The 19,953-nt window shown below is 38.6% G+C and overlaps 2 protein-coding genes across 4 annotated transcripts in view; one reads left to right on the top strand and one right to left on the bottom strand.

Annotated features, from left to right (window-relative positions):
* Positions 1-19,953, bottom strand: part of hiw (MYC binding protein highwire) — a 443,394-nt gene that overhangs the window by 198,023 nt on the left and 225,418 nt on the right. For all 3 annotated transcript variants that reach the window (XM_071673952.1, XM_071673951.1, XM_071673953.1), the window contains exons 43-44: positions 6,212-6,434; positions 3,227-3,409 (exon numbers count right to left, since the gene is read on the bottom strand). In XM_071673952.1, coding sequence (XP_071530053.1) covers positions 3,227-3,409; positions 6,212-6,434 — 406 coding nt within the window. The remainder of the gene's footprint in view (positions 1-3,226; positions 3,410-6,211; positions 6,435-19,953) is intronic.
* The window catches only part of LOC139755544 (uncharacterized), a 31,433-nt gene continuing 18,839 nt past the window's right edge, over positions 7,360-19,953 (top strand). The window contains exons 1-3 of the mRNA XM_071673964.1: positions 7,360-8,128; positions 10,709-10,818; positions 16,844-17,043. Of these exons, the coding sequence (XP_071530065.1) occupies positions 7,546-8,128; positions 10,709-10,818; positions 16,844-17,043 (893 nt within the window). The 5' untranslated portion in view covers positions 7,360-7,545. The remainder of the gene's footprint in view (positions 8,129-10,708; positions 10,819-16,843; positions 17,044-19,953) is intronic.

Below are 19,953 nucleotides of genomic sequence, written 5' to 3'. Positions count from 1 at the left end.
TTTTCCCTATCCTCAGGGATATCTGGAAGTGGACTTAGCAATGGATGGAACCATGGAAGGGGAAATGAGTCACAGGGTGGAGGAAGGGCAAAGGTTCTGGGAGCAATGGAGAGTGTGTGGAAGAAGAGAACATTATCTAGGAGAGCAAAAATGGGTATGTTTGAATGAATAGTAGTAGTTCCAACAATGTTATTTGGTTGCGAGGCATGGGCTATAGATAGAGTTGTATGGAGGAGGGTGGATATGTTGGAAATCAAATGTTTGAGGACAATATGTGGTGAGAGGTGGTTTGATCGAGTAAGTAATGTAAAGGTGACAGAGATGTGTGGAAATAAAAAGAGAGTTGTTGGGAGAGCAGAAGAGGGTGTGTTGAAATGGTTTGGATATATGGAGAGAATGAGGTGGAGGGAACAAGGAGAAGCAGGAGACTAAATAGGAAGTGGGAGGATGGAACGAAAAAGATAATGACTGATCAGGGCCTGAATATACAGAAGGGTGAGACGTGTGCAAAGAATAGAGTGAAATGGAACAATGTGGCATACCGGGGTCGATGTGCTGTCAGTTTCCAGATTGAACCAGGGCATGTGAAGCATCTGGGGTAAACCATGGAAAGGTCTGTGGGGCCTGGATGTGGAGGGGGAGCTGTGGTTTCCATGCATTACACATGACATCTAGAGACTGAATGTGAATGTTGCATTTCTGTGTGTTTTCCTAGCACTACCGTGCTGAAGCAAGGGATAGTGATGGGGTAGCAAAAGGAATGAATGAAGGCAAGCAAGCATGAATATATACATGCGTATGGAAAGGATCACAATTTTGCATGAGATCAAGATATTCCTATGAGTCCACGGGGAAAATGAAATACGATAAGTTCCCAAATGAACTTTCATGTAATAATCACATCATCAGGGGAGACACAAGAGAGAAATATAAGTCAGTTGATATACATCGAAGAGACGAAGCTAGGACGCCATTTGGTAAACATGTGATTGTCCAAAACATACGAGTGTTCATAAACTTATCATTTTACAAATTTTATCAACAATAAAGTTATCTAATTTGTATTGAAGGTCACTAATATCAAGATTATAATTCTTTGTGTATTTAATAATAGAAGATTCATTGATGTTTCTCTTGGTAATAGAGTTAGAGTTAATAACTGCGTTGGCATTACTCCAGTCAATACAATGATCATAGTTTTTAACGTGATTTAACAAGGCATTTGATTCTTGTCCCATTCTTATACTATATTTATGCTGCTTAAGTCTAACAGAAAGATCCTTACCAGTTTGACCAACATAAAATTTATCACAGTTTCACAAGGCACTTTATAGATGCATCCAAGAGAATTTCTGGTGAATTCCAGATTAAGATATTCTTTATAGTATTATTGTTGCTAAAGGCAACATTTACATTAAAGGATTTAAGCAATATGGGAAGCAAAGTGAAATTATTATTAAAAGGGAGAACTAAAAGATTCTTGGTGTCAATGGGAGGTTTGAGCTCAATTCTATAAAATGATTTCTTTGTTAACTTAAGGGATTTATCAATGAAAGATCTAGGGTACTTTAACTTAGATCCAATCGAATATATCTTCTCAAACTCATCATCAATAAACTCTGTACCGCAAATAAGTAATGCCCTAAGGAACACAGATTGAAATGATGATAATTCAACTTGTCATTTTGAGATGAGTAATAATGGATATATGAGCATATATTGGTGGGTTTTCTGTACAAGCTAAACTTAAACTTGTTTCCTTGCCTACGAATCATGCAATCTAAAAATGATAACATACCATTATTTTAATTTTCTACAGTAAATTTGATGGAAGGTACTAAATTGTTAAGTAAGGGGAGAAATACTTGTAAATTTTCATTTGTTGGCCAAACACAAAGAACATCTACATACCTAAACCAAATTGCATTAGAAGGTAAGATATCCTTTAATAATTTTGTTTCAAAAAATTCCATATAAAGTTTACTTAGTACAGGTGAAAGAGGGTTACCCATTGCCATACCAAATTTTTGAGCATAATAATCTCCTTTAAAATGAAATACACATTCTTTTATACAAAATTTTATCAGTTCAATGAAAACAGACTTTGAAACAGGAAAATGAATATCATCCAAGACTTCAAATAAATATTCTAAAAGGTCAGCTGTGATGTCTCACTTTTCACTAAAGTTCCAGTTGATGACCACAGAGAGAGAGAGAGAGAGAGAGAGAGAGAGAGAGAGAGAGAGAGAGAGAGAGAGAGAGAGGAGAGACAGAGAGAGACAGAGAGAGACAGAGAGAGACAGAGAGACAGAGACAGAGACAGAGAGACAGAGACAGAGACAGACAGAGACAGAGACAGACAGAGACAGAGAGACAGAGACAGACAGAGAGAGACAGAGACAGAGAGAGAGAGAGAGAGAGAGAGAGAGAGAGAGAGAGAGAGAGAGAGAGAGAGAGAGAGAGAGAGAGAGAGAGAGAGGGAGAGAGAGACAGAGAGAGAAAGAGACAGAGACAGAGAGAGACAGAGACAGAGAGAGACAGAGACAGAGAGACAGAGAGACAGACCACATTGGTACCTTCCAGCCTGAGAGCTACAAATCATGTCTTCTTCAACATTTTCATGGAAGCATTTCATGTCTTAACCCATGTGCAATGGTACCCTCTGTGGTGCATCCCGTAAGTGAAAAGAAATCTGAATACTATCATTTCTATTCAAAATGCCCATATTGAACTTAATCAAAAAGTCATACGCTTTCTTCTATATTGGTGAGTGCCAACATTGGTTTCTCAGCCAGGTGAGTACATACATTCTCTTTGATGTCCTGTAGATGACCAAGATACATGATGATTTTTTCCAAAGCTATGGTGCTATGCTGCTAGTGACAACTTCGGATTATTGGTAGAAGTAAAGACCAGCAGGGATTTCAAACAGAGGCAGGAAGCTTTGTCATGTGACAAAGGGACAGGGTCATAAGTTTAAAAACAAGATGAATGGAGCAGTTTGAGAGGTAAAGTTTCCTCTTAGTGTTAAATCAAATTCAAAGAAGCTTGAAATTTATCTATAAGGCCTGTTACAAGATGAAAGGTGCAGTTTAAGGGTCAATGTCTCCTCTCTGTATTAAATCAAATTCAAAGAAGCTTGAAACATCTACACATAAGAACCTTCAAGAATCTAAAGCTACTGTTTCATGTTCCACACATTTTCATCATCACATGTTAAGCTCACCTTGATCATAGTAATGGCACAGTAGCACATTTTGTCCTTGATGGAAACTTGATAGGGAACATCTAGAGAGGGCTGAGGATGGCCACCAAAAGTCATATTATCAGGCACATGCTGACTCACTCTCCTCAACTTCCCTTGGCCTCCTTCCTCTCCTGTGTTCACAGGAACTGCTACAACCTCAACCTGTAGAGGGATATAAAGTAACTCATTTTTCTTACATCTTCACTGATAAAATGACAACAGAGAAAATGTTGTTTCCTATATCCTTTGTCATTTGGTAAATGTAGCAATAATAAAAAATGTGCAAAGGCTTGATGACTAATCAAATACAATACGCTATTCCACAACTAAGATATCTGTAGGAGTGGTCTTATTTTCTTTTATTTATTATATTCAACTATATTTCCATTTACATCAGGTGAGTCACGTGCATGTAGCCTCTCAATTCAAGCCTAAACATGGACTTTCCTGCTAACATAAATGCTATTACTTTTCCACTTTATACAAAAACTGATATAAGAGAGTAAAACTCCACCTATGCCTCCACCTTCATCACAAAATGCATCCACTGCAACTTATTAAATATCATTCCTCTGGCTACAAGTTTATCTTGCTCAATCAATTCTTTCTGCATCAATCCAATTCTACTAAGATCCACCTCTTCTCCTTACACCATCAATTATACTACAACAGTAAACATTTTCTAAGTCAACCTAACATCTACCATAAAATTTGTATGTCCTTACTACCTGAAAAGATTTTCATTTATGTGAGTTTTCAATGGTTTTTTCAACTCCACATACCCTCTTCACATCTATATTCTTTACCATTTTCATTGTCCTAATTTCTTCTCTACTGCTAAGTAAGCTATGCACTTCTGTTGTTCACGGCGTATCCTAACCGAGAGAAACAAGGGTTCAGCGCATATATACAACAGAGCTAAGACAAGTATTCCATCATGTAAAGTTCTTTTACACTCTGCACTCAATTTTGTCCATGTACCAGAGCAGTTACTCAACCTCCTATTTTCTCTCAAAGCTACCTTATTTTCCATTTCAATTTTTCTATTACCTTTCTTTATGATCCTCACTCCCAAATACCTAAACTCATCTGAAACTTCCATTCCTTCACTATTCAAACTGATATTAAACTGTAACTCTTATCTGAAAAAAAAAGTTTTTAAAACTCAGAAACTTTTTCTTTCTAAGGTCATGTCCTGTGAGCATGAGATATTCCTTGGGCAACAGCATGGTCTGGAACATTCTAACCCTCTTCATATTGGAGAGAAAATGTTCATTTGCTCACCCTTTTTCAGTCAATCTTCAAATCAGACTAAGACATAAATTTAGATATCCTCACTGATGGATTGGAGGTGTACTGGAATCTAACCCTGGATAAAGGAATCACCATAGCAAAACAGGGTAGATCCAGTATGGCTAAACTTAGTTATCATTTTAAGAAGGTGAAAGAAGAGTATGAAAGACCCTTTTCTTGATTTTCCTCCTATGAAAAGTTTCTGAATAAGGCTAAAATGGTGCTGCAGTATAAAGGCTAAAATGTGCTGTAGTATAAAGCCTAGGTTAGGCCATCAAAATGAGCTTTTTCATCCACACAGAGATATGTGGACTTCTGAAAGCTCCCACTGAGGGTGAAGGGTAAGAGAGATGTGTGGTAATAAAAAGAGTGCATTTGAGAGAGCAGAGGAGGGTGTTTTGAAATAGTTTGGTCACATGGAGAGAATGAGTGATGAAAGACTGACAAAGAGGATATATGCGTCAGAGGTGGAGGAAACGAGAAGTGGGAGACCAAATTGGAGGTGGAAAGATGGAGTGAAAAAGATTTTGAGTGATCGAGGCCTGAGCATGCAGGAGGGTGAAAGGCATGCAAGGAATAGAGTGAATTGGAATGATGTGGTATACCAGGGTCGACGTGCTGTCAATGGATGGAACCAGGGCATGTGATGTGTCCGGGGTAAACCTTGGAAAGTTTTGTGGGGCCTGGATGTGGAAATGGAGCTGTAGTTTCGGTGCATTATAAATGACAGCTAGAGACTGAGTGTGAACGAATGCGCCTTTGTTGTCTTTTCCTAGCGCTACCTTGCACACATGCGGGGGAAGGGGTTGTCATTTCATGTGTGGCGGGGTGGCGACGGGAATGAATAAGGGCAGACGGTATGAATTATGTACATGTGTATAAATGTATATGTCTGAGTGTGTATATATATGTATGTGTTGGGATGTATAGGTATGTATATGTGCTGTGTGTGGGCATGTGCGTATATACGTGTGTATGTGGGTGGGTTGGACCGTTCTTTCGTCTGTTTCCTTGCGCTAACTCGCTGACGCGGGAGACAGTGACAAAGTATAATAAATATAAATATATATATATATATAGATATATATATATATATGTGTGTGTGTGTGTGTGTGTGTGTGTGTGTGTGTGTGCATGTGTGTGAGTGTGTGTGTATATGAGTGGATGGGCCATTCTTTGTCTGTTTCTTGGCGCTTCCTTTCTGATACAGGAGATGGCGATCAAGTATAACAAAAAAATAAATGAATATTGTTATGTACTGGTAAATGGAAGATTACAGCATATCTTTCTTATATCAACTGCAGTTTCATTTCATTTCATGAAGGAATAGTAATGTAGGCTATCGCAGGCTAGCATAGGCCCTGGCTACTGTTATGGAATGACCATGGATAGATGTGTTTTTAAATAAAGTTTGGTAATCATTAAAATTCTAAATTCCTCAGTTATTGTCTTTTATATCAACTGAAAGTCCGTTTATTTTTTTTGACTCTTACTGGTCGTCCATTTCAACCGCTTCCTGAGAATTGACTCCCCAATTTTAGACTAAAAAGTCTGTCTCAAAAATTTGATGGTTAAATAAGTATAAATGGTAACAGCTAATATCAAAGCTTATTATCATAGTAAAACTGGTCCTTATAAGTATATTATGATGATAAACATGAAGTAACTCACCTTGAGTGATGGTACATACACCACCTCATTATACTGATCTCTTGTAATGATAGTTACAATAGCTGGCCACCCTGCCCTCATATCATCCCTGCTATACAACACCTCACAGGCTCGTACATCAACATAAGAATCAGGCTGCAGCCATCGAGCTAGCCTTCCTCCACTGGTTCCTCCTGCACATGATACGAAATCGCGCAGGAATAAGCGTTCATTGGAGTGACAGCTGTGGAGATATTCAAATATATCAGTTCAAGAAAACACAACCTATTACTCAAAAAATTTCGCAATTACTATCTTGAGCACTTACTAATTTTTCAAACTGTACGTACAAACATATTAAATGATGTTATGTTAAAAGTTCATTCAAAGGGACATTTCAGTCTGGAAGCAGATGTTAATGGCTGACAGTGCTTTAACTCAATATCTATGTTTTCTAACTCAACATCCCATCTAAATATGAAGTGTTATATGATATCAAAGAACTAGGGAATACTGTTTCCATCAAAAACAGGCAACATTAAGACAAAAATATTTTATCAATATATTACTATCCAATTCATTATCATTTCCTTATCCCAAATTCTTCTTTCATATATTTCTCCAAAATTTCCTGTTTGATCCTACCTTTTCATCCTTCTTATTGATTAAGTTTCTTTAAACTCAAAAATCAGCACAAAGCTCTCATTAATCCAGCTTTCTCCTTAATTTCTTGCTTACATTCTTACAATGCTTCCTCTACTTTCTTTTGAATCTTACTTTTCACTTTTCCACCTCCATCTCCTTTTCCTCCCATTTTCCTTCTATAACTTTTCTCATCCTTACCTCCTTCCTTCTCACATCACTCTCACTCATGTCTTCAACTTTCCTCCATGTGTTCATATACTCTCTACTTTATCATTATACCACCTTCCTTAAACCCAGCCTTACTGTACCAACACACCTACACATGGGACTCAGCCTCTGCCCTTACAAAAATGGTCTAATTATAGCCCTGATATACATTTATAAAAACTTAAAAACTCTTATTTCAAAAGTGTGAAACAAATTTTTCACAAAATATACTCAAATAATTGTTGGCTGCATATGTAAGAACACTATCACTATTTAAAAAAACAAACAAAGAAATTGCCCTTAAGGATGAGGTCATATCCTCTCCATGCAATGAGTACATACTTCTTCTAGAACAGAGGACTTCCTGTCACTAATGTGTATAGTCAGAATAGTTAGTTTTACAGACATCACCACCTGGTATACAATGAGGTCCACAAAAACAGTGTTGTAAATTGCAGTGTAGTGTTTACTTAGTGGCTTAATCCTCATAGGACTGAACTAACATGATGAAGAAGCTAATAATGTTATTTCTCCTTGGATGGTACCTTGAACAAGTTTATGGGCATCAATCTAGCCAAACAGGCTATGAGGTAAACAATGAGTATGTTCCTGCTGCAAGAGAAGCATACGATGATAAACTTCCCTCAAATCAGATTCACATTCCACATGATCAAGCACAAGATGAAAGAACATTAGCCCACAACTTTATGGCTTCTGGCATTAATATGACTGAAAATGGCAGGGACTTGGAAAACAATCTTAGCCTAAGTGAGATGCCTATCACTGTACAAACCACAACTTCTACTGCAACTCCTGACTGGAACAGTACAGGATCAAAGAGGAAAATGGGAGAATCGAAGGATATGCTACCAACTCTCAAGAACGGGATAATCCTTACTTCTTTAGAGGAAAGTGACAAATCAATAAACAAAGATGTAAATGAAACCCAAGATGTTAGTTTAGTACATGAAGAAAATAATTCAAGAACTGAGGGATATCCACTTACAACTGAAAGAATCACAATAGAGGAGCACCTGCATACATCTCATAGTCTTCAAACCATTAGTGATTTTGAAGAAAAAGAAGGTTAGTTAACATAAATAAACATCAGATCAATTAATTCTATGCCTCATTCAAAATTACAGGAAGCATTATGAGATGATACTTCCCTCTTCAACAAAATGAAAGTTTGTTTGAGGGTTCTAGAAAATAAGTAACTGTACTTAGTTCCATAATTCCAGTTTGGTGAAAGACAAGCAGTATTCTGTCTACCCAATTCTAAGAGTAGATAGATACAGGTTTTGTGCCATCAACCACTATTCAGAATTTTTTGAGAGCATCTCTTTACAACTGACTGTCTTGATCTGACATTTTGTGTATATTAAATGATAAAATTTCAAAAATTCAGAAAAACTGAGGGGGGAAGAATCACACAATACATATTGTACTGGAAATTCCAATTCATTACATTCTTTATCATAATGGAGCAACAGAATCATGTATAAAACTAATATCAGATGCAATAATAATAATAATAATAATTTTTCTTCTTTTCTTTCAAACTATTCGCCATTTCCCACATTAGCGAGGTAGCGTTAAGAACAGAGGACTGGGCCTTTGAAGGAATACCCTCACCTGGCCCAATTCTCTGTTCCTTCTTTTGGAAAATTGAAAAAAAAAAAACGAGAGGGGAGGATTTCCAGTCCCCCGCTCCCTCCCCTTTTAGTCGCCTTCTACGACACGCAGGGAATACGTGGGAAGTATTCTTAATCCCCTATCCCCAGGGCAACAGAATAATAATAATAATAATAATAATAATAATAATAATAATAATAATAATAATAACAATAATAATAATAATCATAATGATAATAATGATAATAACAATATCTATTTATTTATTTATTTTGCTTTGTCGCTGTCTTCCGCGTTTGCGAGGTAGCGCAAGGAAACAGACGAAAGAAATGGCCCAACCCACCCCCATACACATGTATAAACATACACGTCCACACACACAAATATACATACCCATACATCTCAATGTACACATATATATACACACACAGACACATACATATATACACATGCACACAATTCATACTGTCTGCCTTTATTAACTCCCATCACCACCTCGCCACACATGGAATAACATCCCCCTCCCCCCCTCATGTGTGCGAGGTAGCACTAGGAAAAGACAACAAAGGCCCCATTCGTTCACACTCAGTCTCTAGCTGTCATGCAATAATGCCCGAAACCACAGCTCTCTTTCCACATCCAGGCCCCACAGAACTTTCCATGGTTTACCCCAGACGCTTCACATGCCCTGATTCAATCCATTGACAGCACGTCTACCCCAGTATACCACATCGATCCAATTCACTCTATTCCTTGCCCGCCTTTCACCCTCCTGCATGTTCAGGCCCCGATCACTCAAAATCTTTTTCACTTCATCTTTCCACCTCCAATTTGGTCTCCCACTTCTCCTCATTCCCTCCACCTCCGACACATATATCCTCTTGGTCAATCTTTCCTCACTCATTCTCTCCATGTGCCCAAACTATTTCAAAACATCCTCTTCTGCTCTCTCAACCATGCTCTTTTTAATTCCACACATCTCTCTTACCCTTACATTACTTACTCGATCAAACCACCTCACACCACATATTGTCCTCAAACATCTCATTTCCAGCACATCCACCCTCCTGCGCACAACTCTATCCATAGCCCACACCTCGCAACCATACAACATTGTTGGAACCACTATTCCTTCAAATATACCCATTTTTGCTTTCTGAGATAATGTTCTCGACTTCCAAACATTCTTCAAGGCTCCCAGGATTTTCGCCCCATCCCCCACCCTATGATACAAAAAAAGCCACATTCGTTCACACTCAGTCTCAAGTTGTCATGTGTAATGCACCAAAACCACAGCTCCCCTATCCATATCCAGACCCCACAAACCTTTCCATCCATCTCCCCTTCGCTTCAGCTACCAACATGGCATCATCTGCATTTAGCAATTATGGCAACTTCTATTCTGTTCCATCATGATTGTGTAGGGGCACCTATTTCATACCATCCTACTCTTATCTCAGGTAATGCTACATTCACTAAACATTGAATATCATCATGACATCATACAAACAATCTCACATCAATTTTAAACTCTTCACTCATACCACTTCTTATTCTTACACATGCATTACTTCTATTATAGAATCCTTTAATAGCAATCAGAAGTCTTCCATGCACACCACAAGGGGTTAAAACTTCCAAGGGTGCTTTCCTATGCACCTTCTTTAATGATCTTTTAAATCCATAAATGCTGTACACATCTTTTTCTTAAAACTTGTTTCACTGCTTGTTCAAGTGTAAACTCCTACCAACACACTCTTTCCCAACCTAAACCCACTATATTCTCTGACTTCCAGGGATTCTCTAGTCCTTTTAATATAAGCAATCACTAAATCGATACATATCTTGCAAATTGTACTGAGGTCATATTCCTCGTAATTCTTACAATAACAACTTCAACACAGAAATCTCTAAATAACATATCCTTTTAATAAAAAAAAGGTCCATTAATATCTGTATATATCTATTCTACATCTAAGCATGATTTTCTTCTAAATGGACCCAATGACCACCTTTATGGCCTAATTCCAGATTCAGCATGGGCCAACCACAGGACCTCCCGAAAAAATGACCTATGTTCTGCATGTCTCTGTAATCCTCAAAAAAAGGATGTGTTCTGTAAACATGAACATGTCTATGATGTAAGTAGTACACTCTACATTCTTATATAAAACTTTGATATTATGTAAAATATATACCTATATTCCTTTCCCATACCCACAGTGCACACTAGTCACTCAAAGTTATCAATATCAAAAAATATGAATGTGTTTAAACAGTCACAACGAACACAAGAAATATCTTATTATTTCCTTTCATTTCATCATTGGAGCATAGTCTGTACTAGATCAAACATATTATTTACCTGTTTGTATGGTTCAAGAAGGAAGTTTTACACTCACAGGGGATAACCTCCTATATTTCTCTAGTGGCATACAGCTTCTTTAGAATTTTGTAAACTAATAGCATTTACTTTACTTCCTCCAGTTTTTCTCCATTCAAACTTACCTCCCAATTGACTTGACCCTCAACCCTACTGTACCTAATAACCTTGCTCTTATTCACATTTACTCTTAGCTTTCTTCTTTCACACACTTTACCAAACTCAGTCACCAGCTTCTGCAGTTTCTCACATGAATCACCCACCAGCGCTGTATCATCAGCGAACAACAACTGACTCACTTCCCAAGGTCTCTCATCCACAACAGACTTCATACTTGCCCCTCTTTCCAAAACTCTTGCATTCACCTCCCTAACAACCCCATCCATAAACAAATTAAACAACCATAGAGACATCACACACCCCTGCCGCAAACCTACATTCACTGAGAACCAATCACTTTCCTCTTTTCCTACATGTACACATGCCTTACATCCTCGATAAAAACTTCTCACTGCTTCTAACAATTTGCCTCCCACACCATATATTCTTAATACCTTCCACAGAGCATCTCTATCAACTCTATCATATGCCTTCTCCAGATCCATAAATGCTACATACAAATCCATTTGCTTTTCTAAGTATTTCTCACATACATTCTTCAAAGCAAACACCTGATCCACACAACTGGAGGAAGTAAAGTGTTTTAGATATCTGGGAGTGGATCTGGCAGAGGATGGAACCATGGAAGTGGAAGTGGATCATAGGGTGGGGGAGGGGGTGAAAATCCTGGGAGCCTTGAAGAATGTGTGGAAGTCAAGAACATTATCTCGGAAAGCAAAAATGGGTATGTTTGAAGGAATAGTGGTTCCAACAATGTTATATGGTTGCGAGGCGTGGGCTATGGATAGAGTTGTGCGCAGGAGGATGGATGTGCTGGAAATGAGATGTTTGAGGACAATGTGTGGTGTGAGGTGGTTTGATCGAGTAAGTAACGTAAGGGTAAGAGAGATGTGTGGAAATAAAAAGAGCGTGGTTGAGAGAGCAGAAGAGGGTGTTTTGAAATGGTTTGGGCACATGGAGAGAATGAGTGAGGAAAGATTGACCAAGAGGATATATGTGTCGGAGGTGGAGGGAACAAGGAGAAGTGGGAGACCAAATTGGAGGTGGAAAGATGGAGTGAAAAAGATTTTGTGTGATCGGGGCCTGAAAATGCAGGAGGGTGAAAGGAGGGCAAGGAATAGAGTGAATTGGATCGATGTGGTATACCAGGGTTGACGTGCTGTCAGTGGATTGAATCAGGGCATGTGAAGCGTCTGGGGTAAACCATGGAAAGCTGTGTAGGTATGTATATTTGCGTGTGTGGACGTGTATGTATATACATGTGTATGGGGGTGGGTTGGGCCATTTCTTTCGTCTGTTTCCTTGCGCTACCTCGCAAACGCGGGAGACAGCGGCAAAGTAAAAAAAAAAATAGCATTTACAATTTCATCAATCAACTAATTCCATTCACACACTATTCTGATACAATAATAGTATTTCTCTTATGCAGTCTTGTCACATGAACATGACATAATCTACGGGATATCTCTAGTAAAATCAGGGTTAGGGCCTTCCAACCCTCAGTATTTCCAGTGAGGAAGCACAAGCCCTTATCATCCTTTGCCAACCACTACACCATGGTTTCTATGGGCTGCTTATTTCAGGCCAGTTCTTGGTCAATCAGAGACCTATACAGTTCTAGCCAATAGCAGATTAAAATTCTGTAGGGTCCTATGCTGTTAACTCACCTTCTAGTTGCTTTTTCCATACCATGAATATGTATTCTTGTTTTCTTTTTCTTATACTTATCATTTTATATATATCCTTGTTTTCTTTTTCTTATACTTATCATTTTATCAAGAGAGTGGTGCACTGTATTTGTGGTGTGTTTGGACATATGGAGAGAATGAGTGGGGATAGATTGACCAATAGGTTAGGTTATATGTGCCAGAGGTGGAGGAAACAAGCAGTAGTGGGAGACCAAACTGGAGTTGGAAGGATAATGAAAAAGATTTTGAGCAATTGGGGCCTGAACATGCAGGAGGGTGAGAGGCATGCGAGGAACAGAGTGAATTAGAGCGATGTAGTATACTGGGGTTGACGTGCTGTCAATGGACTGAACCAGGGCCTGGATGTGGATAGGGAGCTGTAGTTTTGATGCATTACACATGACAGCTAGAGACTGAGTGTAAATGATTGTGGCATTTTTTGTCTGTTTTCCTAGTGCTACTTCCCTGAAGCAAGGGGCAGCAAAGCTGTTTTCTGTGGGATGGGGTCGCACCAGAAATGGGTGAAGGCAAGCACACGTACATGTGTATATATGTAAATGTCTGTGTACATGTATGTATAAATATATTCACACTTAGTCTCTAGCTGTCATGTATAATGCACCAAAACCACAGCTCCCTTTCCACATCCAGGCCCCACAAAACTTTCCATGGTTTACCCCAGACGCTTCACATGCCCTGGTTCAATCCATTGACAGCACGTTGACCCTGGTATACCACATCGTTCCAATTCACTCTATTCCTTGCACACCTTTCACCCTCCTGCATGTTCAGGCCCTGATCACTCAAAATCTTTTTCACTCCATCTTTCCACCTCCAATTTGGTCTCCCACTTCTCCTCGTTCCCTCCACCTCTGACACATATATCCTCTTGGTCAATCTTTCCTCACTCATTCTCTCCTTGTGACCAAACCATTTCAAAACACCCTCTTCTGCTCTCTCAACCACACTACTTTTATTACCACACATCTCTCTTGCCCTTTCATCAAATTACTCGATCAAACCACCTCACACCACATATTGTCCTCAAACATTTCATTCTCAGCACATCCACCCTCCTCCGCACAACTCTATCTATAGCCCATGCCTCGCAACCATATAACATTATTGAAACCACTATTCCTTCAAACATACCCTTTTTGCTTTCCAAGATAACGTTCTCGACTTCCACACATTCTTCAATGCTCCCACAACTTTCACCCCCTCCCCCACCCTATGATTCACTTCTGCTTCCATGGTTCCATCTGCAGCCAAATCCACTCTCAGATATCTAAAACACTTTACTTCCTTCAGTTTTTCTCCATTCAAACTTACCTCCCAATTGACTTATCCCTCAGTCCTATTGTACCTAATAACCTTGCTCTTACTCATATTTACTGTCAGCTTTCTTCTTTCACACACTTTACCATACTCAGTCACCAGCTTCTGCAGTTTCTCACACGAATCAGCCACCAGCACTGTATCATCAGTGAACAACAACTGACTCACTTCCCAAGCTCTCTCATCCCCAACAGACTGCATACTTGCCCCTCTTTCCAAAACTCTTGCATTCATCTCCCTAACAACCCCATCCATAAACATATCAAACAACCATGGAGACATCATGCACCCCTGCCGCAAACCAACATTCACTTAGAACCAATCACTTTCCTCTCTTCCTACACGTACACATGCCTTACATCTTCAATAAAAACTTTTCACTGCTTCTAACAACTTACCTCCCACACCATATATTCTTAATAACTTCCATAGAGCATCTCTATCAACTCTATCATATGCCTTCTCCAGATCCACAAATGCTACATACAAATCCATTTGCTTTTCTAAGTATTTTTCGCATACATTTTTCAAAGCAAACGCCAGATTCACACATCCTCTACCACTTCTAAAACCACACTGCTCTTCCCCAATCTGATGCTCTGTACATGACTTCACCCTCTTAATCAATACCCTCCATATAATTTCCCAGGAATACTCAACAAACTTATACCTCTGTAATTTGAGCATTCACTCTTATACAGAACCTTTACAATTACCACTGGAAAGAGAAAATAAAAACAGTGAGTACTTTCATTTACTACATCCTCCTCAGACAGAGTGGGGAAGATACAAGTGTTGAGGTCCTTATAAGCACAGAGGTAGCAGTGAGGCAGGGCTTCATTAAAGCCCATGAAGAGCAGGTGGGCACTAATCATGTGACCTGACATCTGACATTCCTCTCTTTACATGATATGATCAAATGTGTCAGAAATCAAACATGATTCAACTACATTTCTTTTACTGAAACAATTTAATTTAGCAATGGTCTTAGCTCCTTCCCAGTCAATATGGTGATCAAAGGTAGCTTTACGTTGAAATAAGCTGTTGCTCTGTTGGGGTATCCAAACACTATACTTATGTTGTGAAATCCTAGTCTCCAAGTCTTTCCCCGACTGTCCAATACAAAATTGGTTGCAGTCTTTACATGGGACTTTATAATCAACACCTGTATTACTTGATGGGCTATCTTTGATGAGGGTTTTATTGATGGTGTTGTCATATTTGAATACCACTTGCACATTAATTTTTTGAGAATGTGAACACATTTGAGAAAATCCTCATGGAAGGGAAGAACAAGGGTTCTGTGGTAACTTTTATGTTCTGGATTACCATTTTGGCCACTACAGAAATGTTTTCTTGCTGTGTTCTGAAACTGGTTAAGTATATTCATTGAGTATCTTAGCTTCTGTCCAATGTCCAATTTTTAGATGATGAAATCAAAATGACTGACAGACTCGGAAAAATCTAAATAGATTATGATATTATCTAAGTGCTCATGAAATTTTATATAACTAGCGTTTTTATCATGACCCACTGTAATAATAAGCTGAAAGAAACATGTGATCAACTGTAATAATTAATTGAACGAAATGTTTAGAGAAACAATTGGAGGTAAAATAAACTTATGGCCCTTCCATCAATATGAGTTTCATAATCCGGCCCTACTCCTAGAGTAACTGAATAGCCCTGCAATACAATGACCTCACACAATAAGCATCATGTGTGAACTGGCAGGTATTATGAAGTACTTCTTTATGAAATTCACAATATGATATGTATGGTGTGCATGATATTCATCTTCAAACATTTAAGTGTAGACTACACCCAGTGCATATATATGCAACAAAAATCTGATGGGATTAATGAAACACTTATCTGTGACTTTGTATATAGTGAATTCGTCTAAACCGATGTAAATGCATAGTTATTGTATGATACGTATGTGAAATCGGCATCTTGATGGAGGAATCAAATGACAGGTGTTAACATTACGGTGTTTGCACGAGTCCTTCACTTGTTATCAAACTCTACTGAAGGAGAAAGTACACAAAATATAGCTAAACTGACAAATTAGTTAATTTATTGCATTTGTGGTACTATTTCAACATGTTTTCTAGCAATAAAGAAGAATGCTCTACACAGAACATCCTCCATAAAGCTCGGTAAATAAATGCCTCTGCACACTTAGCTACATAAGCATTATGTCACTTAAATTTTCATACAGTTCAACTTTCCCTATAAAGTTTGGTCTTCTGCACCTACTTCCATCCATCCACGTAAATATACTCTCATCAGCATTCTAATGTTCACTTTTCACAAGTATATATATCACTTCATCTTTCAATCTATCAATGAATCTCCTGTTAATATCATAAACTTACTCTTGAAATTCTTCATATCTCACCCAATCAACTGTTAATGTCCATTCATTATTCTGTTTTCACAAATCTATCTTTCAAATAAACACATGTGAGTGTATAGCTTTAGAAGGCCTGTCGTATCACAGGATTCTGTGACACTCACCATCATTCTCAGCTCATATTTATATTCATATCCATCTATCATTTATTGGTAGGGTACAAAATGTGATACAATATTAACATTTCCAAGTTGTCATCTTTCTGGCATTATTTACAGGGAAAATCACACCATCTGACTCTTAAGAGGGAGCATATCCCTTCCACTGCCACATCTCTGCACATCAAGGACTTTGAAAGAGTGACCATAACGAATGGTACATTCTCCAGTGAAGACCTTGAGCTGCGAGAAATTAAATTTGAAAACATTGAAATACTTGAGTTCTACAAAGAATCCCTGTACTTCAACTCTAAGGCTAAGTGAGTACACTGTATTTCAAATATTTTCATTATTTCTCTTTAAACAAGTACATGCATCAAAATCTATTTCTACTATAAGCACTCATGGGGAGGAAGCTCTACACTTGGGACCCCATCTTTTAAAAATTCTTTACTCTAATAACTTTCAAGTTTCTTTATGGTCTGTATCCAAAGTACATAACTTCTTCGCATCTTCTCTCATGTATTTCTTGCTAAGACATCTCAGTGACCTTCCTCAGTTGATATCATAGAAACTACCTACTCTCAATATAGTCAAAATGATGAGGCAATTTGAAATTTGTAATCATATACCACCTCTTTCTTCTCCATTCGAGTGTAGGCATATTCATACCCACTAACCTCTTCCTATAACTCAGCTCCCTTGTTTCAGGTGTAGTACCATCTTTGTTGTCCTCCAATCAAATGCTTCTTCAGTGTGATGACTTAACATGTGATGTATACTTCAAGTTCGCTAAAACATACGATGTAAACATTTCATTCAACATTACCTAATTCACATAATCTTCCCTTTCATATTCTGGAATGCTGGACAGATCTTATCCCCATGCCTAAAAAATTTCATCCACTTCCTACCTGATTATGTAGGTTGTGTAAAAAAAAAAAAAAAAAATCAGGTTTTGTATTTCCTGGTTGACGGAGATTTCACATTGCTAAGGCTGCCACAGACACAAGGCTAGTCACTGAGCCAAGCAGGTAGAGCCTAAGCCACATCTAGCAATGATTACAATCATAAGCATGTTATGATATGTGAAGTTGCTATGCTGGCACTCTTCTATACTGTCACTTTACACCTCTGACACTGATACAACCTCAATGACGGTGACTTTTTACTTACAGTGTAATCATAAACAAGTGAATTCTAGTAGCTGTTTCTTTACCTAAACCTCAAAGCTTTGGAACTGTCTACCCTGTCTGTTTACCATGTCACATTTATCTATATCTCTGACACCCATTCCCTCCAAGAGCTCCCTCAAGGAAAAGGCCATAGCAAAAGGGACTCTTGGCCTTTTAGTGCCTTGCCTTTAACAGGCCACTGACAGAGGCAACTTCAGCACAGTGTTTCCAGAGCTCCTACCAGTTATACCTAAAGTTCTAACTGACACTTCCAACTAATTCTCACACCTAAATATTCCTACCTATTACTTACATCTACTGCTCCTGTCTAATGCTCTTAATTACCACTTCTATCATTCCTACCATTTTGCCAAAAGGCAGGGCTACCATATAGCACTCATCAGAGGAAAATTTAGTTATGAAGAATGAACTGTGTGAGTAAACTGTTGTGAAAAGATTTCATGTTTATGAGAGAGAGAGAGAGAGAGAGAGAGAGAGAGAGAGAGAGAGAGAGAGAGAGAGAGAGAGAGAGAGAGAGAGAGACAGAGAGAGAGACAGAGAGAGAGACAGAGAGAGAGACAGAGAGAGAGAGAGAGAGAGAGAGAGAGAGAGAGAGAGAGAGTGCCTGGGTCACAGGAGTGAAGCATGACAACCAGTGAAGTGCTGGCTCACTATGCAGCCATCACTAACCTTCCTGATATCCAGGCGGGTATTACCAGTCTGTCCCAGGTGCTTTTTAAAAGACATTTTTTCACTTCCTTCTTTTTTCAAAAATATTTTTCCTCATCTCTTCTTTTTCCCCTCTTATTAACTTCTTTATATTCCAAGCTTGGCCTCATTGCACTTATCCAAGGTTCCTGCAGCTTCAAGGCAGAACTACAATCAGAAGCAGTGACAAAATGGACTCTTGTGATGGTACTTTTCACTTGTGGTGTAACCACAAGCAAAAGGATTCCAGTAATGCCATACCTATACATATTCAAATATATACATCAATTATAATTACCCATGGGCATCTTGCTGAAGGGTTTGGGAAGTTAGCCAGAAACCCTTTTCCAGGGGCTCCTACAGCTCAAGGGATAAGATTAACCCCTTTGGAGCAAGAAGTTCTTTCAAAGAGTGAACTCTGTTTCATCAACTGAAAATGGTACACACTTATCAAAGGTGACTTTTAACTTTTGATGTAACCTGAAGCAGGAGCCTGTAACACCTTACAGATACCATAAATTACTCCTGACTACAGAACAAAGTCTCTAACATCTGGAAACCTGCCTACAAAATACTAATCCTAAAACCCTTCAAAACACCACGTGGCATTTATGGATCTGGAGAAGGAATATGACAGGGTGGATAGAGATGCTTTGAGGAAGGTCTTAAGAGTATAAAGTGAGGGAAGTAAGCTGCTAGAAGCAATGAGAAGTTTTATCAAGTAGTAAGGCATGTGTACAAGTAAGAAGAGAGGAGAGTGATTGGTTCCCAGTGAAGGTTGGTTTGCTGCAGGGGTGTGTGATGTCCCCATGGTTGTTTCATTTCTTTATGGATGGGGTGGTTAGGGAGGTAAATGCAAGAGTTTTGGAAAGAAAGGCATATACACAGTCTGTTGGGGATGAGAGGGCCTGGGAAGCGAGTTAATTGTTGTTTGCCGACGATACAGCATTTGTTGCTGATTCGAGCAAGAAACTGCAGAAGTTGGTGACTGAGTTTGGGGAAGTGTGTGAAAGGAGAATGTTGAGAGTAAATGTGAATAAGAACAAGGTTTTTAGGTACAGTAGGGTTGAGGGACACGTTAGTTGGGGTGTGAGTTTCAATGGAGAAAAGTTGGAGGAAGTGCAGTGTTTTAGATATCTGGGAGTGGACTTAGCAATGAATGGAAACATGGAAGTGAAAGTCAGTCATAGGGTGGAGGAGGGGGCAAAGTTTCTAGGGGTGAAGAACAATGTGGGGAAAGAGTGAATGTTATCTCCGAGATCAAAGATTGGTATGTTTGAAGGAACAGTAGTTCTAACAATATTATATGGTTGTGATGCATGGACTAAAGATATAACATTGTTGAAA

The sequence above is a fragment of the Panulirus ornatus genome, chromosome 19 (assembly GCF_036320965.1).
Source record: "Panulirus ornatus isolate Po-2019 chromosome 19, ASM3632096v1, whole genome shotgun sequence".
NCBI lineage: Eukaryota > Metazoa > Arthropoda > Malacostraca > Decapoda > Palinuridae > Panulirus > Panulirus ornatus.
Note: the sequence above shows the minus strand (reverse complement) of the source record. Positions and strands in the feature narration are given on the sequence as shown.